The following is a 24,868-nucleotide window of genomic DNA, read 5'->3' as shown; positions in this document are numbered from 1 at the left end:
GGGGGCGGGGTGGGGGGGGGTGGGCAGGTGTGGCTTCTAAACTGGGGTTCTGATTGGCTGCATGACTCATGCATGAGACAGTCCTCCCCGAGGTAGGGTGGCCTCAACACCTGCCCACAGCACCCCCTGGTGCCTAATGATGGCAGCTGGCACGACCGTGGGAGACCCCAGCTCCTGTGTGCAAGGAGCTTACGGTGTCGTTTCCACGTCAGGGCCGCACAGCCGTGCGGGAGGCCAGAGAAGGGGCTGAGGGACATTCTCACCATCAATTGGATTTTACTCTTTATTACAATGTTACCAAAACCACATGGTGTTGTTCGTGATCCGAATTTTTTTTATTTTTACTTTCTGAAATGGAACCATTGTACATTGTACAAACCATATCTACTGATGGAATAAATAAGTGAAAAATTATACTGCTGTACAACACACCGAAAAAAAAATCGTAAGAGAAAACAACAAAAAATCAGGTAACGTGAAAAAAAGGTCTTTATACCTCTAACCAGGTCCTTGGGGGTAATGAACGTGCCAAGCCACGCCGTCGGCGGAAATGGGAGGTCACCACCCGCAGCGTCAGCCGACTGCCTTCCAGGGTAAGGGTGTAAGTGCCAGCACTTTGTGGAATGTGTAGCCACAGCTTCCCCAGCTTCTGGGGGATCCGGTTTGCCCTGGGAGCCCTTCAGGCCATGGGGCCTGGTGTCCGCGGAAGGCATTCGCTTAGGGCCCCGTGCTGGCTGGGCCAGCTGCAAGGTGGGAGAGGGCGTGGCGCGGGGTGGGCAGGGGGACAGCGGCTCCGGGGAGCGGGCTGCTGGGAAGGAAGCACATCTGGATTTTGCAGTCTCCTCTGGACCAGCATCAAATGCGGGGCTCGCTGGCACGTCGCCTGGCGTGGCCGTGGCCGCGGCCGCGGTGGGGCCAGGTGGCTCCCAGGCCGCCGGCCCACCCCTACCTTCAGGCACTTCAGAAAAAACGAATGACCGCCTCGGTGTCGTGGACAGCGTCCTCATTCCCCACCGTGTGGACTCGCCTGGCCTGTCCGCGGGGCCGGCAGGGGGCGCAGGGGACCCTGGCCGATGGACATGCGTGTGCAAGTGTGTGCGTGACTCTCCTTCAGCTGTCTTGGTCGTCACCTCTCGGTTCCCCAAAAAAAGAGCGGGAAATAAACATCCCAATTCGTCTTTCATCAAAATGGAGTTTTGCTGCAAAGGAAAAGGTGATTCAAACCCTTCAGGATCTGGAGGTAAAGCCGCCTGGAGTGCTGAGAGGTAACTCGGAGGAGGAGCAGCGGCCCTTCTGCGGAGCACTGACCGCCTGAGGGCGGGAAACTGATAAGATTTTTTTTTTTTTAAGACAGAAACCTTTCGGCCACCACCGCTCACTTCAACGTTGAGATCTCCAGAGTTCGCGTGTTTGTTTCCCCTGATCTCAGGAGACGTTTTTGCATGAGGTATTTGAGATTCAGGAACATTTTGCTTCTTCTTGAAGAGCAGGAAATGGATGGGCTCCCTTACAAAAAAAAAACGCAAGCAAGAGCCCCACCCTCAGAAACTCTTAGAAAGTGGAATCTGGCAGATACTTCCCGCGGTGGTCAGGAGAGCGATCCCCACGTCAAAGGTGGTACCTGAATATGCACCAGTTAGCAAAATAAAACAAAACAGAAAACAACCAACAAAACCTCGCAACCCTTCCTTTCCCCCCCACCCCCCCACCACACACAGCTCAAAGGGAGTTGGAACTCCAGTGCAGGAAAGAAAGCTTGGGAACAGGGCTAGGGGCTGAGGAGTCCATAGAGGAACGAAGAGCAACCAGGCCTCAGAACCAAGCACTCGGGCAGCTGGTCCAAGGGGGCAGCTTCATTTTAGTGAGAAGCAGCTGCCCCAGGCGGGCAGGGATGGAGGCAGGGATTCGACCGCCCCTTCTTGGAGGGCCAAGCTTTCCAGCTCCTTGGTGCCTCCCTTCTGGCCTTCAAGGCTGAACCATCAAGGCCGCTCCTTGGGGGGACCGACCGCAGGGTACCCTGGGAATAAGACAGGATCCGTCTGTTGGCTCGGTGGTGTCAGGAACATTATGCAGAAACAAGCGGGTTTCCTGGATTACAATCTTGACCCCCTTCCCCCGGGTGAGGCTTAGAGGGCCTGGGGGAGGCAGAGGGCAGCAGATTACTGTGGATTTGAAATCCTTTGAGAGCACCAGCTACTCCTGCCGCCTGCTCCCGGCCTCCGCGGCCTTTCTGTCACCTCGAGACGATCCTGCAGTCAGCCACAGAAGCCACCCCGTCTTCGGAGGCGGTATGGTGGGGGCAGAGGGTGGAAGTGGCAGAATGATCTAGGGGCTCTGGGTGTCCATTTGGGCCACTTGGAAACGCCAGGTTCAGATGTCCCGAGGAAGTGAGCGTATCGGGTGGCCAGAGCTCGGGGACAGTGCCCTGACACCTGAGACTCCTCGGACCAGACCGTGGAGGCTGGGCAGGTGGCCGAAGGTCCTACTCCTCTGCAGCCCCGGGCTCTCCCCGTCCCTGCCTGCTCTGTTCCCACTGAAGTCCTGGTACAGGGAGGAGTGTGACATGGGGGCCGGCTGGCCGGGGCAGTGGCAGCCTCAACAAAGCCGAGAGGGCGCTTTGCAAAGGGAGATGCAAAACAACTGGGAAAACATGCCGGAGGTCACCTCAAGGGCACAAGGCACACAAAAAGAAAGCGGGAGGAGTCGGTGGGACAGTGAAAAGCCCCGAAACGTGAATTCCTGATGGGCACCACCCTCAGATAGCTTATGTCGTTAGAGAGAGAAGTGGGGCGAAAAACAATACAGCAGCAACGCAAATGTAATCTTGGCTTCAGAGACAGTGTCTGACACTCCTGAGCTGTCGACCCACCTCCACCAGGACAGTCACTTCAAGATTCGAGGGTTTTGCTTCACAGCAGAAAGTTCTTCAGTGTCTGAGAAGTCACGCCGTTCTGGGTTCTCTTGGATTTGCACTTGGTAAACTTGGGAAAGTCGGTCGTTCTAACCCGAGGGCTCGCTCGGGGAAGTCGTAGAAGTAAGCCTGCTGATGGACCTCCCGGGAAACGCGGACCGGAGCCTGAGCCCCGAACGTCTACATCTCTTCGGAGTTTTGTTGCGACGTCTCCAGTTTCATCTTTTTAGAGGGCGGCCCTCCTTCCAAATCCTTAGGGGAAGAGGGAGGAAGGAGAACAGCAGGTTAACAGGCCAGGAGATCCGTTCAGGGCAGCCGGGAGGTTCAAGGTCAGCCCAGGAAGGACTGAGGGCAGGACCCGATGGCATGGACTTTGGGAGGTTCACACACCTGCAGGGAACCTCAAACCCAAACTCCTCCCGGGTCTCCCGAACCGCGAGTCGCCTCGGTCCTGGTCCTGCTTGTCCCGGTCACACTGACCTCCCTCTGCGCCCTCCCCCGGTGCCCCTAAGCTCTCCCTCAGTCCACCCCTCCCGGAGCAGGTGTCCCCCCATTATCCGTCCTCCAACCTGTGAGTAACCGGCAGGGTGATTCTGAAGTTCACTTCTCCCAGCGCCGCGCCTAGACCAGCCTGGCCACGCTAGCAATTGCTCCTTGGGGCCCAGCACGGGTGCCCGGCCCAGGCGAGCGCTCAGCATTGGTTAAGTGTGCCCGGGTATGTTGTCATGGGGAGAGAGGGGGTCTGTGGTAGTCACCAAATTCCCAAGAGTCCCTTGACTCAAAAACAGGCTCAACGGTTGCTCTCCCACCTCCTGCCTTGACGGTCCCACTCCATCTCCAACCTCACCTGTCACTTGAGATCAACTTTTTTTAAAAAAGTTGAATTTATTGGGGTGACACTGATTAATAAAATTATATAGGGTTCAGGGGTACAATTCTAGAAGACATCAGCTGTATGCATCAGGACGGGGCATCAGCTGTATATTGTTCTTTCAAAGAGGAAGGGAGAGGGAGAGAAACTTCAACGATGACAGAGAATCATTGATCGGCTGCCTCCTGCACGCCTCCTACTGGGGATCGAACCTGCAACCCAGGCATGTGCCCTGACCAGGAATGGAACCATGACCTCCTGGTTCACAGGTCAACACTCAACCAGTGAGCCACACGGGCCGGGCACCAACTCTTGACTTCGCCCATCCCCTACCTGTTGGGGGTGCTGACATCTTCCTGGGATAAAGGGGGACGAGGCCCGGGAGTTCCCCCTTTCTCTCCACACTCCCACACCCAGCCTAACAGCAAGTCCCATCAACTCTATCTCCAAAGACCCTTAAGCCCGCCCGCCTCTCCCTCTGCCTAGCGCCCTGTCCACACCTGAGCTGCCACCAGCTCTCGCCCGAATGACAGCTTCCCTACACAGCCTTCGACACAGCCTAGGAGCGCCTCTCAAAACAGAAACCAGCCCAGCCAATGAGGCCCAGTGGCTGAGCGTCGACCTTAGGAACCAGAGGTTACGGTCCCATTCCCGGTCAGGCTCCGTCCCCAGGAGGGGCCTTTAGGAGGCAGCCGACCAGGGATTCTTTCTCACCATTGATGTTGCTATCGCTCTCTCCCTTCCTCTCTGAAATCAACAAAACTACATTTAAAAGAATAAAAATAAAACAGTAACGGCTAAACTTCCAGATCAAGCTGTTTGCTTCACTGCAACGCTTCCTCCGTCCTGCTCGCAAGCCTGGCAGCCCTGCGGGCGAGGATGCGTGTCCGCGTGGGCACGAAAACGGTGGAGGGGGCCCCAGTTCAGGACGGGCTCCTGGGGATGGGAGTGGGGGTGACGTGAAAGACCCCTGTACTGTTCAGACATCGGGGGAGTAGGGGGCAGGCCCCAGCACTCGATGCCCCCCCCCGAACCCCCAGAGTGTGAGTCTGTATTTCAAACTGACCTTCCCTCCACTGAGTTCAAGAGGTCAGCAGACCCCAGCCGACACTGTGGTTTCACAAACTATACAAGAGGCTTTGAAGGTGATTTTTCATCGGTGGGCTCATGCTAGGCCTGAGACCCTGTGACCTGCTTTTCTCAGTTCACATGGTGAGAATATTTCTTCATTCTTCCTCTGTACCTGGGTCAATCGTGCCCGCCCGCCACCCCCACCCTGCCTTTTTAATTTTTTTAAAATCTTCACCCGAGGATATTTTTCCATTGATTTTTAGGGCCCGGGCTGGGGAGGAGCCTGCAACCGGGCCGGGGAGGAGCCTGCAACCAAGGTACATGCCCTTGACCGGAATCGAATCTGGGACCCTTCAGCCCTCAGGCTTCAGAGAGAGGAAGGAAGAGGGAGAGAGAGAAACATCAATGATGAATCATTGATGGGCTGCCCCTGCACGCCCTCTACTGGGGATCCAGCCCACGACCCAGGCATGTACCCCAACTGGAATTGAACCCTGAGCTGCTGGTTCATGGGTCGATGCTTAAACACCAAGCCATGCTGGCTGGCCTCAACTGTGCCCTTTTTATTTTTACTTATTTTTTTAAAAAATATTTTTTATTGATTTCAGAGAGGAAGGGAGAGGGGGAGAGAGACAGAAACATCAATGATGAGAAAGAATCACTGATTGGCTGCCTCCTGCACACCCCCTATTGGGGATCGAGCCCGCGACCCAGGCATGTGCCCTTGACCGGAATTGAACCCGGGACCCTCCAGTCCACAGAGAGAGGCTCTATCCACTGAGCCAAACTGGCTAGGGCGGTGCCCTTTTTAACAACTGTATGCCAGACTGTTTTATACACGACCCTAGATTAATTTAAATTGATCCCTTTAGACCAGGGGTCCTCAAACTTTTTAAACAGGGGGCCAGTTCACTGTCCCTCAGACCATTGGAGGGCCGGACTATAGTTAAAAAAAAAAACTATGAACAAATTCCTATGCACACTGCACATATCTTATTTTGAAGTAAAAAAACAAAACGGGAACAAATACAATATTTGTATTTGCATGTGGCCCGCGGGCCGTAGTTTGAGGACCCCTGCTTTAGACGAACTTCCTGCCACTGCAAACATCTTCCATCCACACTCCCTCTAGGCCTCTGGGCATTTGGCGGGTGTCCTATAGCACGATGGGGAGGTGCAGATCCAAGGGTGCGTAGATGCTCGAGTCTGAGAGGAGCGTCCCCTAGGAAGGCCTGGTTCAAGGCTGCACACCATGCAGACCAGGTCCTGCCCTTTCCCTCGTTTCTGTGGCACCGCCTCAGTTCATCCCCAGGTGCCGGAAACGATTCAGCACCGTGGCAACGGTTTTATCCGTTGACGCTGGGATACCACTGAGTCCCCCTTCTTTTAAATGAGCACAGAGGGTTGACAGCGAGAGTCATCACGGTCGCCGAGGCAACACGGAGGCATCTTCTGTGTCCAGCTCCACTGTGCGTTACCCACATTCTCTCATCTCATCAAACCCCAGCCCCAAGGCAGCTCTGCGACCCCATTTTGGCAGCTGGAGACACTGAAGCTGACGTCTGTGTGTGCTGACAGAGCTGGGACTCGCACCCGGGACGTTTGCTCCTATCCCCCGGGCCACCTGCTTCTGCACCGATTCAGACCAGATTCTGACCAACCGTGATGACCCAGAGAGGAGTCTGGGCATGGGGGGCATGCTCAGTTGCAAAATATTTTCAAAGATTGTTTTATCTAGCGCTGAGGATTCTGAAGACTCATCTCCCCAGCGCTAAAGGCAGGTGACTGGATCACTGAGAGCAGGCACTGCTTTTGTGGAAACAAAGTGAGGAAGCTGAGGACCCTTCCTCTTCCTACCCCTGCCCGTGTCTCGCCCTTCACCGCAGCCCCCGAGCCCAGGGCGGGACACAGCGGGGCGCTCATGAAGGCACGAAAGTTCCGATCGTCCAACAAGAAAGGCAAAACAAAATAACAAAACACCTTTCAACGCACCCCCGGCACCGGCACCATAACGGGCGCCCGGCCGGCCTGGCTGCCCCTCTGAGGCCTCGCTCAGGGTACCTGAGAGATGGAGGGCGTCTCTGGCGCCAGAGCCGCTTCTCCAGATGGCGGCCGCTCGGCTTTCTCTGAGCTGTTCACGGCGTTTTCCACGGAAGACTGCGAGTTCTGCTCGTCAGAAGCATCTGAGGGTAAAGCAAGACGGCAGAAGCTGTTTTCAGACATGTGATTTGCGGGGCCAGATGGAACAATTACTAAAAATACCTGGGAACGGGGTAGTTTGGTGGCTCGGCGGTCTGTCAGGGCTACCATACGCTGGGAGGGTTGGGGAGACTCTGGCTTATTTCTTAGAGATGCTTTAAGCATCCAGGCCACGTGCTGTCCCTGTAAACTCCAACCCTTTCCTGCGCACCCATTACCTGCCAAATGTCCCTAGAGGGCACCTAAAAAAAAAAAAAAAAAGGGCAGCTACAGGCTGTGCCGCGTGCAGCTGGCGCCCTCTGCTGGCCACAGCGCGCTCCGACCACCATGGCTGCGGACTCCTCCCTCTTTCCAGCACAGAGCCCGCATTCTCCCCTGGGGAGCACACGCAGAGGGGACTGCCCCCTGGTAAACATTTCTCTTAATAATATGGGTATTTTTTTTCTTTCTGATCGTCAGAGCCATGACTGAGCTTTGCAAGAAGCAGAAAATACAGGAAAAAAAAAAACCCTAGTTGAAATCGCCAATGATTTCACACCACCCACCGCCACCGCCACCCCAGCAACATTTTAGAGGACCTAGTCCCATTTTCCCAGATGTTTGCCCCTGCACGCACATGATGCTCCTCTCTCCCCGAATGGGGCTCACACAGCATTGTGGGAGATTCGCCATGCCTGTAAAAATTCTCTAAGTACAAGAGCATACAAGATGGCTGCATGGCATTCTGTCACCAATTGCTTATTTCATGAATCCTGTTTCGCCCGTTATTTGGGCTCTTTCTCATGCGTCAGCCTCCCTGCTCCCCAACCACGTCCCTTTAGCAGAAGGAAGGTGCAGGACATAGCAGGCTGCGGTGCGGCTTTGGGGGAGGGGGTGCCTGCTCTGCCTGAGGCTTATTTGGGGCATAAAGCAGGAGAGCTCACTATGGCGGGGGGAAGGGAAGGGAGAGGGGGTATGCAGCACCAACACCCCCCCCCCAGGTCCCACTCTGCTGGCTGTCAGGGTCCCAGTAACATGTCACCTGGCTTTTTTAAAGTACACTAAAAGAGCCCGGCAGGTGTGGCTCAGTGGTTGAGCATCAACCTATGAACCAGGAGGTCACAGTCCAATTCCTGGTCAGGGCACATGCCCAGGGCGCGGGCTCAATCCCCAGAAGGGGGCGTGCAGGAGGCAGCTGATCAATGACTCTCTATCATCATTGTTGTGTCTCTCTCTCTCTCCCTCTCCCTTCCTCTCTGAAATCAATAAAAATATATATTTAAAAGAAAAAATCCACACTCATGTTATATTCATATTATATATATTCATAACTAGAGGCCCAGTGTACAAATTCGTGCGGGGGTGGGGGGGGTGGGGAGGGGAGGGGGGTCTGGCCAGCCCAGCCCCAATCGGAGGATCGGGGTGGGCCTGTAGGGAGGAGGACACGGCAGTCAGGGCTGGGCTGGCTGGGGGGAGGGGTCGCAGGTGGTTGGCCGGCCAGCCCCACCCCCTATTGGGGTGGGGGTGATCAGGGGTGGTGCTGGCTGGGGGGTGGGGCTGTGGGCCGATCGGGGTGGTGGGGGCCCATCGGGGGTGGGGCCAGCTGGGGGGAGGGGCTGCAAGAAATTGGCCGGCGGACCTTACCCCCAGATGGATCGGGCCGGTTTGCTGGCCACAAGCGGGCGTCACAGCGACCAGTAGTTCTGGTTGTCATGGTGTTGCGGTCGCTGGCTTTTTATACATATAGATATTTGTTTGCTTTAGCAAACATTTTCCATTGTAACTGTCTCCTCCTCTCCGACCACAGTCCCGCCCTACCCTGTGGAGTGCGCTCTGTGAGTGGAGAGGGGAGCGGGGCCGCAGACGTAGGCGTACAAACCAGGCAGCAGGCTGGGGGCCTGGAGGCACGCTGACCCTTGCCTGGCCTGAGCGCTCAGTGTGGGAACGGGCCTTGGAGCTCGGGTGCGTTCATGGGCTCAGCACAGCGGCCTGACTCTCTCAGCGGAACGGGACTGGAACTCACCCAGGGAAATTATTTTCCTGGTGCCTAAATTTAGTCCAGGGAGCTTGAACATTATGTCATTCCCTGAACTCACTCAGCAGTAAACAAGTTCAAAGCAAGGTCGACAGCTGGCGACCAACCGGCTTTGTCCCACAGGCAGCGTGCACCCACCTGGGGAGGCTGTGTGTGGGGGGAGCTCCCGCAGCCCTTGGCAGTGGGCAGGTGGGCCTGGCCCGCTGTGAGGGTCCCGCCTGAACCACGCTGGGCACCTGGGCAGGACCAGGGGCCGGGGTGGCTGGAAGGGGACCCTGGTGTGGTTCCCACCTGGACCTGGAGAGCTTGTGTGGGAGGAGAGTACGGGGGGGGGGGGGGGGGGGTAAGGATGGCAGTTATGAAAGGAGGTCTTAACCTGGGATCCAATTCCTGCAATGGGCCCTTTAAAGGGAGACGCAGGCCCTGGCCAGGCAGCGCAGTTGGTTCGAGAAAGCAGGACGGGGAAGCAGCCAGGACATGGCCCACACCTGGTCCTGCACAGCCCCGCCCTAGCGTCACCCCCACCCCCACCCCCGCCCGCCCAATGGCTCACCAGGCCCTTCCTAGCGCCAGGCTCGGCCGAGCACTCTGCTCTCTCGCTTACTTTCCTGTAGTGGCCCGACAAGAGAGGCAACTTTTATTTGTCTCGTCTCATAAACAAGGAAACAGGAAGGCGTGTAGGAGTGGACACGGTCAGCCCAAGGCCACACAGCTGGCAAGCGCCGGCCCAGATGTGGCCAGCTTGTCCTGTGTTCACGCGCCCTGGCTCGTGACCGTGCGGCGGACTGCGGGGGGGGGGGGGGGGGGGGGCGGCGGGGGGGGGGGGACTCGCCACCCAGCACCCAGCGAGGAGCGACTGCACCGCAGGGGCCCGGGAAAGATCAAATTTTTAAAAGTACGGTTTCGCCAAAACCGGTGTGGCTCAGTAGATAGACCGTCGGCCTGCGGACTGAAAGGTCCCAGGTTCTATTCCGGTCAAGGGCATGTACCTTGGTTGCAGGCACATCCCCAGTAGGGGGTGTGCAGGAGGCAGCTGATTGATGCTTCTCTCTCATCCATGTTTCTGACTCTCTATCTCTCTCCCTTCCTCTCTGTAAAAAAATCAATAAAATATATATTTTTTTTAAAAAAGTATGGTTTCTATTGAGTGGGTATGGCTTTCATTCATATCATCGTAAAGTCAACTCATTTGTAAATCAGGGCCCGTCTATATGTGAACTTTTTCATTGAAAGGGGGTCCAGACACCTCAACATAAACAAACACAGACCCATGTAAACACACTTACATGTCCTCCACAGTCAGACCACTTCTTAACGCCTCCTCCACTCCCCGCTGGTGCAGCGCCACCCTCTCTCACCTGGATGATGGCAGCAACCCTGCCCCCCCCCCCCACCCCCGCCCGGCCAAGTTCACAGCAACCAAAGTCAAAGTGATCCTTCAGATCTCGGCACGCAAGCTCCCAATGGCTCCCAGCGCACTTGGCATGAAAGTCAGGGTCTTCTAAGTGGCCTTCTGAACCCTGCACACGCCAGGCCCCGCCTCCTCTGGGGTCTCACTGTCTGAGCCCCTCGCCCCGCCCGCTCTCCTCCAGCCACACAGAGCATGCTCCTGCCTCAGGACCTTTGCAAGGGTTCCCTCTGCTCACAGTGCTCACCCAGTTATCCCAGGCAGCTTCCTCCCTCGCCTAATTTGCTGGGTGAGGCTTCCCCGGACCACTGATTTAAAATCACAATATCCCCCATAAAGGGGCCTGACTCCCCATCCCCCTTTCTTACTTTATCATTCTCCAGAACACTTACTTTCCAGGTGCTAGATTGTGTGATTTTTAAATTGTCCCCCAAGAACAGGAGCCCCAGGCATCACCTTTCTTCCAGGACCGGTGCACGGCAGGGCCTCCTTAAAGGCCTGTCATCGCCCTGGCTGGTTTGGCTCCGTGGCTAGAGCATCGGCCTGCAGACTGAAGGGTGCCGGGTTCAGTTCTGGTCAAGGGCACATGCCTGGGTTGCAGGCTTAACCCCCCGTGGGGGGCGTGCAGGAGGCAGCCAATCAATGATTCTCTCATTATCAATGTTTCTATTTCTCTCTCCCTCTCCCTGCCTCTCTGAAATCAATAAAAATATATTAAAGAAGAAGAAAAAAGACCTGCCATCGCCTGCCTGGACAGAAGGCTGGACTGTCCGGATGGGGAGAGGGCCCTGAGCCCAGCCCCGAGGGCACGTACCTTCGGCCCCAGGGAGCTCCTTGCCCTCGGCCTGGGCCTCGTCGGCCTTGGTGTTGGTGCCCTCGCAGGGCACGGAGGGGTTGGGCTCCGGCGCGGGGCTGGAGTTGCTGCTGTTCTCCTGTTTGATGGGGGAGGCGTCCGCTATGGAGCTCTGGTTGCTGTTGTCATCTGGGTGGGGGAACAGAAGCACAGGTGAACTCCCGCAGCTGCTGGGGACGGCGGGTGGGGGCTCAGCTTCCCCACGCCTCACTGCCCACAGGACGCTGTCCCAGGCAAGGGGACACTGGCCCCTCCGGAACCTCCGAGCTGGCACACCCAGTGCCTCCCCCCACGGGCTCCGAGAGCCCTGTGTTTGGAGGCAGCCAGCACAGAGGCCTGGCACATTTTAAGTCTCTGGGGGCGTCTGAGGCCTGGTTCTGGGTGAGGAGACCAGACATCGTGTGTGCTTGGCTTGGAAGTAACACGGAGGCCGAAGCGCAGTGCATGGGGTGGCGATGCTGATCGCGCCTTTAACCGACTCCCACTTGATCCGAAACAAAAGGGAGAGAAAAGCTACCCCACAAAGTGGGATATTCCACAGGACAGCCGGCCAGGCTCTGCTAGTCAATACCATGAAGGGGGAGAAGGATCAGGGAAGATTATTGTAGATGAAAAAGAAATCTAAGCGCTCTAACAGCTAAACATGATGTGAGAACATTATTTAAATCCTGTGTTGAACGTGACAGTTGGTAAGAGACATTTGGGGATGACTGGGGAATTTGAATACAGCCTTAAGTCTAAAAGACATTAAGGAATTATTCTTAATTTTGTTAGGGTTGATAATGGTACACTGGGCACAGAGCATACCAATGTCATTCATTAGTGACGCGTGCTCAAATGTTCAGGTACAGACTTAAGTATCACGATGAAGGGACATTTACTTTTAAAATGCTCTAGCCCTGGCCAGTGTGCCTCAGTTGGCTGGGTGCAGTCCTGTGCACCAGGAGGTCGCCGGTTCGAGTCACAGTCAGGGCATATGTCCAGGTTGCAGGCTCGATCCCCGTGTTGGCGAAGGGTGGGAGTGGGAGTGGGGGTGGGGGGAGAAGGAGGCGTGAAAGAGGTAGGTGATTGATGGTTCTCTCTCTCTCCCTTCCTCTCTCTCTAAAATCAATTTAAAAATTAAAAAAAGAAATGCTCTAGCACAAGCTACATACCATTTTCAGAATTTCCTAAACTTTACTCTCAAGAGCTGTGCATTTTCGATATGCACATTGCATTTCAATCAGAAAAACGTTAACACACTTTTAACAACAGAAGAGGCAGAAATGTCATTGGAAATCTAGGTGGTAGGTATATGGGGATGATTAGCAGTACTACTCTCTCCATTCTTCTCTCTTATGAAATTTTTCACAATAAAAAGAAAAGCATAACCAATGGACATAAGACACTGGGGGGTAGGGGAGGCTAGGGGACTGTCAAGGGCGGGAAAAAAGGAGACATATGTAATACTCTTTGTAATACTTTAAGCAATAAAACAATTAAAAAAAAAAAAGAAAGAAAAGGAAAGAAAGTTAACTGGGCGATGACACTGGTGGTTGAGCTGGTGACACAGCTGGGGGTCCTGGGACACATACACCCTTGCTTTGGATCCCCTTTCATGGGCACAGAGAGTCACCTTAAACTGCAGCTTTTCAAGCAGTGATTTCAAAAACACAACCACAATCGTACGCTGCTTTTCTGGGCCGTGCCGCACACCTGGGACCAAGGCCATTTTTGTAAAAATACGAGAGGGGAGATCCATTCGCCCGGGGCACCGACGACATGTCGGGCAGGAGGGGACCCCAGGGGGAGCACTGGGGACGTTCTGTCTTGATCTGGGCCAGCTCCATGGGCGAGTGCAGTTTGTGAGCGTTCCACGGAGCCATAGGCTTGGGATGTGTGTCCCTCCCCTCGGATAAAAAAGGAGCCCTAACCGATTTGGCTCAGTGGATAGAGCGTCAGCCTGCGGACTCAAGGGTCCCAGGTTCGATTCCGGTCAAGGGCATGTACCTTGGTTGCGGGCACATCCCCAGTTGGGGGTGTGCAGGAGGCAGCTGATCGATGTTTCTCTCTCATCGATGTTTCTGGCTCTCTATCCCTCTCCCTTCCTCTCTGTAAAAAATTAAAATATTTATTTTTTTAAAAAATAAAAATAAATAAAAAGGTAAAAGGAGACATAAACGCCAGCGACACCAAGACCACGGCAGACTGGCTAACGCGCGTCTCCCGCCTGGAAATGCTCGGTGGGACGCTGGTGACAAGCTTTGAAATAAGACAGCGAAGGAAGGAAGGCCGTCGATGTGGATTTACACGAAGCCCGAAACCCAGGGTGGAGCTTCCCAGTAGCCAAAGCGAAACAGGAAATACAACACAGCCATCTGTGCAGTAAGCCAGGCCTCGGAGGCAAAAAGAACACCTCCTGTGAGATTTCTGTCACTGGGTGAGAAGAAGGTCTTGACTTTATGTTCCTGGGCTTGCGGGGCTTGGAAAAGGAGTTCCTTCTCCTCCACTGAGCCTTTTCCTTGGCACCGAGGCCCAGGCCTGCCCGGCCCTCCTACCCCTTTGCCTGGAATGTGAACGAACCTGCTGGTGAAACAAAATACGACTGAGCTGCCTGGGCCCAGGGGCCTGGCAGGAGAGGGCGGGCGGCCGGGGGGCAGCTCACCGTGCATGTCCATCATCCCCGGGGAGGAGCTGTTCTCCGGCGTGGTCACCTCCGAGCCACACTTCTCGTCTTTGCCCTTTTTCTTGTTCTTGTTTTTCTGGAGGAAACGGAGCAGAAACGGAGTCACCAGGTCGCGTGTGTGCGGGCAGGAGCGAGACCTGGGAGGTGCCGTGAATGACTCCCCTTGGAGCCCCCAGGTCCCTGGAGGGCTCTCCTTGGCCTGCACTTGAACATGTCCCGTTAGGGGCCTCCCCTGCTTTGGAACCAGAGCCCTGCAGCGGGGGGTTTCTGGGGCTGGGATAAACCCCCCAGTGTCTGTGGGGCCAGCACCAACAGGCACGCAAACACCCTGGCTGGGGGGGGTCTCCTCCTCCTTCAGGGGGAGCGTCTGGGGGCCAGGCCATGGTTACCCTCCCGGGGCAGGTACAGCGATGCCAGGGGAGCCATGGGAAAACACAGATCTCACACACTCCCACTGTGGCCAGGCCCCAGGGCGGCCTCTCTCGGGCACCACAGAGGGAGACGAGGGGAGGAGGGCCGGGGGAGGGGGGCTTTTGCGTGGGGTTCCACTTTTAAACCCGGAATGGAACAGTGTCGGAAGCGCCGTGTCCATCAGTAAGAGGCTCGTTAAATGAATGACCGTGCGTTCGTTCAGTGTGATGCGATGCAACAATTACAGAGTCAGGCGGCTCTTCATTTAATAACGGGAAACGCGCTACGAAAATGCCAACACTGAACGCATTTCAGTGTCTCCAGGCCGTTTTTATGTAAGAGGTGCGGGGTGCACTGCTGCCATTAACGGTGAAGGACAGAGCAAGGACGTGAGCTGAGTGGGGAGGGGTCGTGCGCAGGGAAGGGAAACAAATTATAAAAAGACACACAGGAAAGCCCTGGCCAGGGAGCTCAGTTGGCTGGAGTGTCGGCCCACACACCGAAAGCTGACAGGCTCGATCCCCGGTCAGGGCACACGCCGAGGTTGTGAGTTCGATCCCCAGTTGGGGTGTGTATGGGAGGCAACCAATTGACGTTTCTCTCTCCCTCCCTTCCTCTTTCTCTAAAATAATAATAAATCAATAAAAACCCCACACACATATCCTTGGGTAAGGATTTAAAAAAAAAGATACACAGACACCCCAGGACCTGGACATTACTGCTTCGTTGCAGGAATGCGGGAACTAAGGCCCAGCGAGGTGGGTCCCCTGTCCAACGTCACGGGTTCGTCAGGGGTGCTCTGTGCCCAGCTGGAGCCGCCCCGTCCTCCCGACAGCCCGGATGTTGTGTTTTCTCCTTGATCGCGATCCATTTGGCACTTCCCCGATGTCTGTTCCGTGCCGTTCTATAATTATCTTCCCCCACCGCGAGATTATAAATTCCTTGAGAGCAGGGACCACGTCTTCTCAAAGGCAACGGTGTTTATACAACACCCGACGGTGTGCAAGGCACAGGCGACGGCAGAGCCAGGGCTGCCTCTGGGGAGCCTGGTCACACCGCGTCTCCCTCCGGAGCGGCCAGCGCCAAATGCCGCAGTGGTCTAGGTCTCGGGGCCGCTGGGGAAGGCAGCTCTGGTGGCTCCTCGAACCCAGACCAGACAGAGCCAGAAGTGACAAGCACCCATGTTCTCAGCCCAGCGCCCCTCCCCCCAGGAGACTCAAGGCTGGTAACCAAAGACAGCGGCTTTCAACCAGCCTTTCTGGCCCCCTCTAAACCTGCCAATCACGATCCTGTCACCTCCAGGAGCAAATGAAACCAGGTGGCTCCGTGTGAGCCACCTTCCTGGAGGTGGGGCCAATCACAAGGACGGGAAAGGCACTCCAGGCAGGAGGAACAGCCCCTGCAAAGGCCTGGAGGTGGGACCGTTCAGGATTTTGACTGGGAACTAGAGTAGCTGACCTGGGGTCTTTGGGAGTCCCTGGTCTCAGAGCCGCTAAGCTGAAAAACTGCCGGGAGGTGTTGTCATCATCCCCCCCCTCCCTAAAATCAAGCACAGTCGCTGGGGCTCACCTGGTGGGCAGAGGCACCACCCCTCCTGGAGCAAAACTTGGGGTGAGAACAAAAGGGTCTCCAGGAGTGGAGAGAGCAAGGACCCCGGAGTCAAGACAGACGTGACCCTTGCTGTGTGACTCTGGGGAAATGGCTTCCCCTCTCTGAGCCCGTGTCCTCACTTGCACAGAGAAGACAGAGGATCAACTCCACAGACTCAGCATGAGACATAAACGAGGTAATACCCGGCCTATAGTCGGGTGCTACAATGATGGGGAGCATCCGCCTGTCTGTGGGTACCCCTACGGCAGCCCCTAATCATGGTGCCCAGGGTGCCTGGGGAAGGGGTACCTCTGCACTGAGGTGTGTCACCACTGGCAAACCGTGGGGCTCCCTGCCCAAGAGATGACATGAGGGGATATTCAGAGGACGGGCCCCTCATACTCACATCGTCAACCTTTGGCTCCGTCACAGGGACCCACTTGTAGATTCGCAGGGATGTGTCACCCACGGTCACCCACTTCTTCTCCCTGCGGAGGAGGAGGAAGAGCCTGTTACCAGGGGCTCTGGGGCAGGGCCCTGCTCCCCCCTTGTGGGGGCCCTGACCGCACTCCCTCGGGGCAGCTGTGATGCGGTGGCCGCTCGGGGTTAAGGGGACAAGCACTAGGTCATACAGATGTGGCTTGTATCCCATCTCTGCTGCTCACTGGGTCCCTGGGCAGGTCCCTCCCCGATCTGAGCCTCAGTGTCTCCATCTGCTAGACCCCGTCTGGCTGTCAGGCTCTCCAGGCTGCGTGAGGGCTACCTCAGCCTGTGTGTGTTCAAGGCTTCGGATGCCTGGAAGGAAGTGCTTGGCAAGGCTGGGAGGCGGGAGAGGGCTGCCATGAGGATGACTCCCCTGGACGAGGGGAACTGGGCCCCAGGTCCCTCCAGCTCCGCCCCCCCCCCCCGCCCCCGGCCCACAGAGCCAGCAAGCCGGGCCAGCCGAGCCCCTCTGGGCTGCAGGGAGGGCTTCAGGCCAGCCAGGTGTTTCCTCCTGGGGGTGGGGTCTGAGGTCGGGGGCAGCGGGGGGAGAAGCAGGGGCACACAGCTGGACTAACCACCCCTCGCTCTGCCCTCTGGAGCAGCAGAGGGGGCAGGAGAGCAGGGGCAAACCCCCAAGCGCAGGCCCCAAGCGCGGATACCGAGGGTTGTAACAGGGAAGCCCAGCCTGGACCGTGGGCAGCAGCCGGTTGGAGAGATGCCCGAGCCTCCCGCTGCTCCGTCCTGAGCCTGGCAGGCGCTTCGGGGCCTTGTCTCCGAAGGCCCCCGTCTGCACAGCTGCCCCTACCCCTGCCCGGCCGCATCCTACACTCCTGGGGGACAGTGTCCGGGGCTCCCGCTGCCAGAGGCGGGCGTAGGAGTGAAGAGGAGAAAATTGCCAGCCACTAGGGGGAAGAGGGGTCGCCGGTCTTCACGAAAGATAGTAACGACCCCCCTCTCCTCCCCAGCACTCTGCTCCAAGCCATTGTCATTCTTAAATTATTGTTCCACCTTGACCCCCTGCAGTCCATAAGCCAGGTCGTATCCCTTCCTGCCCCAAACCCCGGGAATGACCCGTCGGAGGGAGAGCTGGGATTCGAACCCGGGCAGTTCTGGCCCCAGGGTCCACGCCCCTGGCACCATCTCGGGAGAAGTGGGAGGCTGGGGCCAGATGCACACCTGAAACAGGTGGCGTAGTTGCCAGGGCCCTCAGCAACTCCGGTGACAAGGTTCCGCCAGAACCCAGGACTGTGGGTGGGTGGGCACCTCTGTTCGTGGGCTGTCTAGCACCTTCTCCAACCTCCCTGCCCAGGTCTGTCTTGGGCCTTCCCCTCCATGTGGGGTGGGGGGACCTCACGTCACGGCCACCAGGCGCCCCCTTCACCATAGGGGGTTCTGGGTGCCCGAGCACCTCAAAACCACCTCCCCCAAACCACAGACACCTCTGCCCCCCACACTGTGGTGCGCGGGCCCCGCTGTTCCCTCTGGAGGGAGCGAGGGACCGTTTTACTATCAGACGAGGGACCTTTCTGGTATGTTTTCTGTGCTAGGCACGGGACACACTTGCTCTACTCCTCCCATAACCTTGTGTGGCAAGAACGGTCACCTTCCCCGGGTGGCGGGTAAAGAAATGGAGGCATTCCCCCCAGAGCCGGTACTCACGCCTCCCTGGGGCAGGATGGACCCTCCTCAGTCTGAGACTCCCCCCCCTCCATCCTGAATAGTCAGGAGGTGCCAGGAAGGGACAGGGGCGTTCCAAGAAACAGTCTCAGTGACAAAGCAACAATCACAATAGCCATTGTGTGCCCAGGCCTCGTGCCAAGCCTTTTGTGTACATGCCCTCTCTCCCAAACATCGCCGGCAGGCCTACGAGAGGGGGACTACTAACACCCCACTTTATAGACGGGGAGACGGGCGGTCCGGAGCGGAGATACCACTAGTTCATAGTCACGTAGCCAGTCAATGGCAGAACCGGGACTGGACACAGGCTGTGACCCCAGAGGCCACCTTCCGCGCTTCTGTGTCCCGTGAAAAATGAAGAATCCATTCCACAGAGCACATCAGCAACAGATGCCGGGCAGAAGTGCCAACTGCTGGTACCTGTGCCCGTGACCAAAGGCACTCACCGCTCACAAGCCCTCACCTGGCTGCCTGGGCCTGGGCTCCAGTAGGAGAGCAAATCCACAGTTTGATCGTGTTAAAAACAGTAACGAAAAACACACAGCCGGTGTGGCTCGGTGGCTGAGCACTGACCTGTGAACCAGGAGGTCATGGTTTGATTCCCAGTCAGGGCACACCCCGGGGTTACAGGCTCCCTTCCCAGTAGGGGGCGTGCAAGAGGCAGCTGATCAATGATTCTCTCATCGTTGATGTTTCTCTCGCTCTCTCCCACTCCTTCTTCTCTCAAATCACTAGAAAAAAAATTTTTTTTAAAAAGGAATTGACTTGTAACATACAAGACACCTTTCAGATCTGGCCCCGGGAAAAGCCGGCCAACAGCCATGACCACCCTGGACCAGACCTGGGTTTGCCGGCCACACAACAGTGGAGATAAATCTCGGCAATGGCAGGTGCTTCTCAGAGAGGTCACAGGCCCTCCAGGTGATGAGCTCAACACAACCAGGTTGTCCCGATGGCCCAGCCGGCGACCCGTGGCCCGAGTCCCCAGGTCCCTGTGCTCCAGCTGCATTTCTAGGTGTGGACTCTGAGGGGCTACGGGACGCAGGGTAGAGAGTTAAGGCCCGACCTCAGGCCTGCCACTCGGCCAGCAGCCAGCCAGGCAGAGACGGGGCCCGGAGCTCAGGGGTGAGTCACTGAGCGAGCACCAGGGACGACGAGCAGGGATCTCACGGACATGACGCGTGAGCTCCGGGGTCTCATCAAGCGGGTGGCTGGACAGCGCCGTGGGAAACACACCACATGGGCGCAGAGGAGCAGCGGAGCTCCCACTACCGCCCCAAACCCATCACCCCGGGCACACGGCCCCACCCCCAATGAGGGTTCTAAGCTGTAGTCATTACCTTACATCTCGGGTGGCAAATGAGTGGCCGACAGGCCGTTCTGGCCGGCCTGCACGGTGCTTTTAAAAATGTGAATCAGTTTGCCAAACTTTACAAAAAAGCAAAAGAAAAAAGTCAGACAACATAGAAATCCAGACTCCTGGCTACTCTCAAAAACATGATCTGATCACAAGGGGCCCACACACCCTCCTCCCCAGGGTCCCCCAGCTCTCCCCACCTGTAGACACCGGGCCCACCCCAACCTTGCCATGAAGCCGCCCCTGGGCGCACCGAGCCCTCGTGCCTTGATGGCCCCCGGTAACCACATGCTTAAGGATCTGTCTTCCACCTCAGACTTGGGCTCCTGGGTGAAAAGACTAAGTGAGGTCCTAGCTATAGAAGCAGAGCCCCTCTTCAGCACGGGCTCCTATATAAACTACAAGTACCCACCCAGAATCTCCGGCCAAGGCCCATTTCCAATGTTCTCCCAGGTCCAGGTCCAAGGGCAAGACTATCTTGGGGTCACTTGGCTCCCTCAGCGAGAGCTCTAAATCCCTCACTTTGTGTTCATTTCCCAGGGCTGGTCCTCGATGCCTCGGGAGGCCTGGCTGACGGCTGCCCTTACCTTCACTGGGCTGAGACTCACTTGGCCTGCCCTGTGTCTGGCAGGAGGGCACCCTCCCGGGTTCCGAGGTGAGCCCCTAGTCTCCCCACCCCACCCCCCTCAGGGACAATGGGAAATCCTTGGGAACAGGCCTGTCTCTGTCGACCACAAGACACTGAGGGACCCTCAGACCAAAGGCCCAGGGGGTCCCCAGCCTAAGCCTGCCTCTCAGCCCAAGCCTTTGCCTCCTGCTCTTCTCCACCACACCAGGCCTCCTCACCTGGCCCAGTTTCCGGAAAGACCCCCCCCACCCCACCCCCCACACACATTGTCCTTCCCTCAGCCTTCTCTGGCTGCCTCACACTCTACCCGCCTGCCCTACTGGGGCACCAGGCAGGAAGGAGAGGCTCAGCAGCTCCGGACAGGCTGGTCACGGCTGGTGGCTGGCTTTTGGGGGGACAGGGGTGGGGGTGGGGGCAAGGGTGGGCTGGCAGAGGAGCCTGGGTGGGGTCCCCGGGGCTGGGGAGAAACACCACGCTAGGCTTCCACGCTGACTGGCATGCCAGACGTGACCACCTTTATCCTCTGGGTAAAATACAGACTGCTGAACCGCATTTGAATTTCAGATAAACAATGAATAATCGTTTTCGTATAAGTATGGCCCAAAAGAGTGCACGGGACATACTTACGATGCAGAGAAATATTTTAAAAAATTATTTTTGTTGTTTACCTGAAATTCAAATTTAACTCAGTGTCCATGAATTTATTTGCTAAATCTGGCAGCCCAGCCTCCCAGCCAGCAGTGACTGCAGGGTAGGTGGCCACGCAGTTAATAAACAACCCAAAGTCTGCAGGACGGACGGACGGGAAGGCCCATCCTAAAGGCAGCGTGAAGGTGAGATTTGGCTTCTCCAGGCAGGGGAAACCCAAGACATAAGGCAAAGTTTTGTATGTTGTTTTTTTGTTTGTTTTTGCTTAGAAGGGGCAGGGGAAAAAAGCAAGAAAAAAATCAGCAAAATGTTTCTGTGGAGCCCACCTTACCATAAAGACAACATTTAATGGCGGCTCCTGTGTACAGGGACATGATCTTATTTTTGAGGGGTGGGGGGTGGGGTGGGGGGAGGAGGGGAACAGGACCCCGAAGCCATGGTTAGAGAAGTTACCTGGTTTATCTAAGGTCAAACAGGAAGTGAACTGGCTGCCAGGCCCTGGGGTCCCAAAGCCTGAGGTCTTTAGAGGACATGACAAGTTGTTTCCCAAAAGGAGGGAGGAGATCCATTCTCCTCCCCTCCCCCCAAACACAGGCCTGGCCCTCAGTGGGGCCCGCGGGGTGGAAAACCCCATCCTTCCATCTGCCCTCCCTGCAGAGCAGCTGGGAGGCGGCCGGGCAGGAGCAGCTGTCTGGGTGCAGGGCCTCTGCCTCGCTGGGAACCTGGGGCAGAGGCCCCACCACGCCTCCTGGAGCAGGGACTGTGGGGTCGCTTGCCCCCAGCCCCTTGCTCAGCTCCAGGCCCAGACACCCGTCTTCTTTGACCAGGAGCTCAGGGGACCACTCCAGCCTTCCCTCTGGGAATCCCACCGGAGAAGGGGCCTTGTGGGCTTGCTCTCCTGTGTGTGTTTTGGCCTGCAGCTGTTTCTGCCATTTTTAAATGGCTCCAGTCGGCCTGGGGGGGTGCCGGGCGCACTAGGGGAGCTCCCACGGCTCGGAGGACTTGGATCTCAACTTTGGAAAGCCTCCCCTTCTCACGGTTCTGAAAATTCTTTGTCCCACTGGAGCCAAACCCAGCCCTCCGCCGGGCATCCGGCCATCTGCAGACAGCCCTTTCCATAGGAGGCCCGCGAGCACGTGGACTTTATTGATTTTCCTCTTGCCTTTTTTTGTTGGGGTTGACTCGGAAAGGACAGCTAACTTGCGACCCGGCGAGACTGGATCCTCGCCCCCTGTGGTTTTTAGAGACCGAGGCGTTACTTAAGAAATGAGACCCCTAAACATAAACACAGCCCGCCAAGGGGGGTGGGGGTGGGGGAGCGGGTGGGGGTGGGGCGACCAATTCTCATGCTTTAAATAAAGGGTCCGGACCAGCCCGCCGGCGCTGACACGTGAGAGCATCGCGGCCGCTCCTCTCCCTCCCTGACCCTGGTGGAGCCGTGGGAAAAAAAATAATGAAGTTGAAATCCGGGAGCTGCGAGTTTTCAACAAGTCCGCCTCGACCCGGCGATCTGGGCGCCCCAGGCCCGGCCCAAGGGCCGGTTCCGAGTCAGACCCCGCAGACGCCGAACAAGCGTTCAGTCTGTTCAGTACAACGAGGCTCAGCCGGACACTCTCTCACGAGCCGCAGAAACACGCGCGGCCAACCCCGGTCCCTGGTCCCCGGTCCCCGCGCTCGGAGAACAAAACAACGGGTCCCTCCGCAAAACAAACACGAGCTGCTGGTTTGGGGGAGGCAGACGCGGCCCAGGACCGGTTTCTGGCAAAAAACACACACACCACATTCGCTCGCCCAAGCCCCGCGCCTGGGTGCCGAGCGGAGAGGGTGTAGGGGTGCCCCGCGGCGCCCCCTCCTCGCGCTCGCCCCCATCTTGCTTCCCCGCCAAGAGCCCTCGCTCCAGGCAGCCCAAAGCGCTAAATTTAAACGGCTCGCGCTCTGCAAACTCCGCAGACTCGAGGGCGCCGGGCCTGGGAGGCGGGGAGCGGGCGAGCGAGCGAGCCAGCCGGAGAGGGAGCGAGGGAGGGAGGCCCGGCGCGGGCAAGGGCGCGGGGGCCGGCGCTGCGCCGCCCGGGGCGCGCGGGGAGGAGACGGAGACGGCGGCGGCCCGCTCGGCGCTGCACAATGGAGCTCGCGCTCTCCCCTCCGCCGCCGGCATCGCGGCCCCGGCGCGCGGGAAGCCGCTTTCATGTGACTCGCACGAAACGAAATGGCTTCTGGGGCCGGCCCCGAGCTCCCCTCCCGGGAGCCGAGCGCCGCGGCGGGGACTGCCCGCTGCTCGGCCGCCGGCCCGGGGAGCCCCCGCCTCCGGGCTGCCGCCGCCGCCACCGCCGCGCCAGGTGGGCGACCGGCGCGAGCGCACCTGGGCAGCGGCCGCGGCCCCCGCCTCGCGCAGGTGACCCGGCTCGCGCGCCGCCCGCCCCCTCCCAGTCCCGGGCCGCGGGCGGTCGGGGCGCTGCGCCCGCCGGCTTTTTGTATGTGGTCGGGGGTCGCGCGGCCGCGGCGCCGAGAGGCGCCTCCGCTTACCATTTGCGCACTTTCTCGATAGCCGCCATGACCCTCTTGATATCATCTTTGGCCCGACTCCTGGTCTCGGCTCGAACTGACCTGCCCGACATGGTTCTGGCGGGGAGAGAGAGGCTGCGAGCGCGCCGCCCGGTCCTGCTCGCGCTCCGCGGCGGCCACACTCGCGCCCGCCCGCCCGCCCGCCGCTCACTCACTCACACACACACTCACACACACTCACGCACACTCACACTCACACTCACTCACACACATACACACACATATATACATACACACACACAACACACACACATATATACATACACACACACAACACACACACAAAGCCGGGGCCACCGCGCGCCCGGGCCCAGTGCGCAAGCGCCGGGCGGCAGCTGCACCGAGCAGGGGGAGCAGCGCCGCCGCGGCCGCCAGCAGTGCGGCCTCCGGGCGCCGCCGTCGCCGGGCCGCCAGCCTCCCACCCACTCCGGGGAGGCGGCGAGGGGCGCCCGGCGACCCGACGGGGGTGGGGGCGGGAGCGCGGACACTCACCCCGAGGCCGCGGGTTCCCCGGGGGAGGGCGGGCCAGCCGCGGAGGGGGCGCGTTCCTTGGGAGCCAGCCTGGCGGCCCGTCCGCCGCCCGGGGTTTGCGGGTTTGCGGCAGCGGGTGCAATAACGCAAGTTTCCTGCGGGGCTCTCGACTTCGCGGAGTTGCAGGCAGCGATCGGAGTTGCAGGCAGCGGTCGGGGACGCGAGGTGCTCCTGGAAAGAGTGGAGAAACGCTCTGCCCCGCGTAAACACGCGCGCTAGGACGTCGCTTCCCTTTCCTGCGTCCTTTTGGAAAACTGGGGTCAGAGGAAAGGTGCCTGGGGCGGGGCAGACACTCGCCCCTGCTTATTCAACGGCTTCCAGCCGGGAAAGTTCAATGACGATCCGAATTTTGGAGGGCGCTTGAGCTTGTTTTTTCCCCGTCCTGCCCCAGGGTAGTTCTGGGGAGGAATCTGCAGTTACCAGGACAACCCAGGTGCCACATCTTTGTTCAGGTGCATCTAAACCGATTTGACCAGAGGTAATTCACGCCCCGATGGATGCTGGGGAAAGTGGGAGTGACCCTGCCAGCAAGCAAGGGGTCTTGGAGATAAACTATTCCAGCACCTGGGGAAACTAAGTCACCGGGAAGTTCAAGGTCATAGCCATATGTTAGATCTTTGGCTCCCACTCACTCTGGAACCAATCAGTTTGCCCTGATTGGTTTTGATTTGGGGTAGATGAGCTACCGGGTAATGGCCTGGGGGACTGCAGTGCAGGCCTTTTTCTAGGCATGTCTTTCTACCATTCTGAACCTTAAGTTCCTAATGTGAAAAGTGAATAGAACACCAGCCTGAGACTCATTCCTAACAGCAAGTCATAATGTAGAGGTCTCATATTGCCAGCCCTGAGCTCACATGCAGAGGTCAGGTCAGCAGATAGGTGCTTAGGCCCACACAGAACTGCCATATATATATATATATATATATATATATATATATATATATATATATAGAGAGAGAGAGAGAGAGAGAGAGAGAGAGAGAGAGAGA

The 24,868-nt window shown here is 57.6% G+C and overlaps 1 protein-coding gene across 1 annotated transcript; it reads right to left on the bottom strand.

The window, feature by feature from the left end:
• Window positions 1-313: 313 nt before the first annotated feature.
• BCL7A (BAF chromatin remodeling complex subunit BCL7A) lies at window positions 314-24,076 on the bottom strand. Its single transcript, XM_059677017.1, has 7 exons — window positions 23,841-24,076; window positions 23,310-23,405; window positions 16,400-16,481; window positions 13,972-14,068; window positions 11,289-11,456; window positions 6,915-7,036; window positions 314-3,163 (listed from the first exon to the last, which is right to left on the bottom strand). The coding sequence occupies exons 2-7, from the start codon at window positions 23,399-23,401 to the stop codon at window positions 3,092-3,094; spliced, it is 633 nt and encodes a 210-aa protein (XP_059533000.1). The 5' UTR covers window positions 23,402-23,405; window positions 23,841-24,076; the 3' UTR covers window positions 314-3,091.
• Window positions 24,077-24,868: the final 792 nt, after the last annotated feature.

Source organism: Myotis daubentonii, chromosome 19 (genome assembly GCF_963259705.1).
Source record: "Myotis daubentonii chromosome 19, mMyoDau2.1, whole genome shotgun sequence".
Taxonomy (NCBI): domain Eukaryota; kingdom Metazoa; phylum Chordata; class Mammalia; order Chiroptera; family Vespertilionidae; genus Myotis; species Myotis daubentonii.
This window is presented reverse-complemented; position numbering and strand designations above follow the sequence as displayed.

Excerpts from the sequence above, each read along its gene's own strand:
- BCL7A (XM_059677017.1), bottom strand. The coding sequence starts at position 23,401 with ATGTCGGGCAGGTCAGTTCGAGCCGAGACCAGGAGTCGGGCCAAAGAT. Across the intron at positions 14,069-16,399 it reads CGGAGCCAAAGGTTGACGAT|AAAAACAAGAACAAGAAAAA; the intron begins GTGAGTATGAGG and ends CGTTTCCTCCAG. Across the intron at positions 7,037-11,288 it reads GGAGCTCCCTGGGGCCGAAG|ATGCTTCTGACGAGCAGAAC; the intron begins GTACGTGCCCTC and ends CTTTACCCTCAG.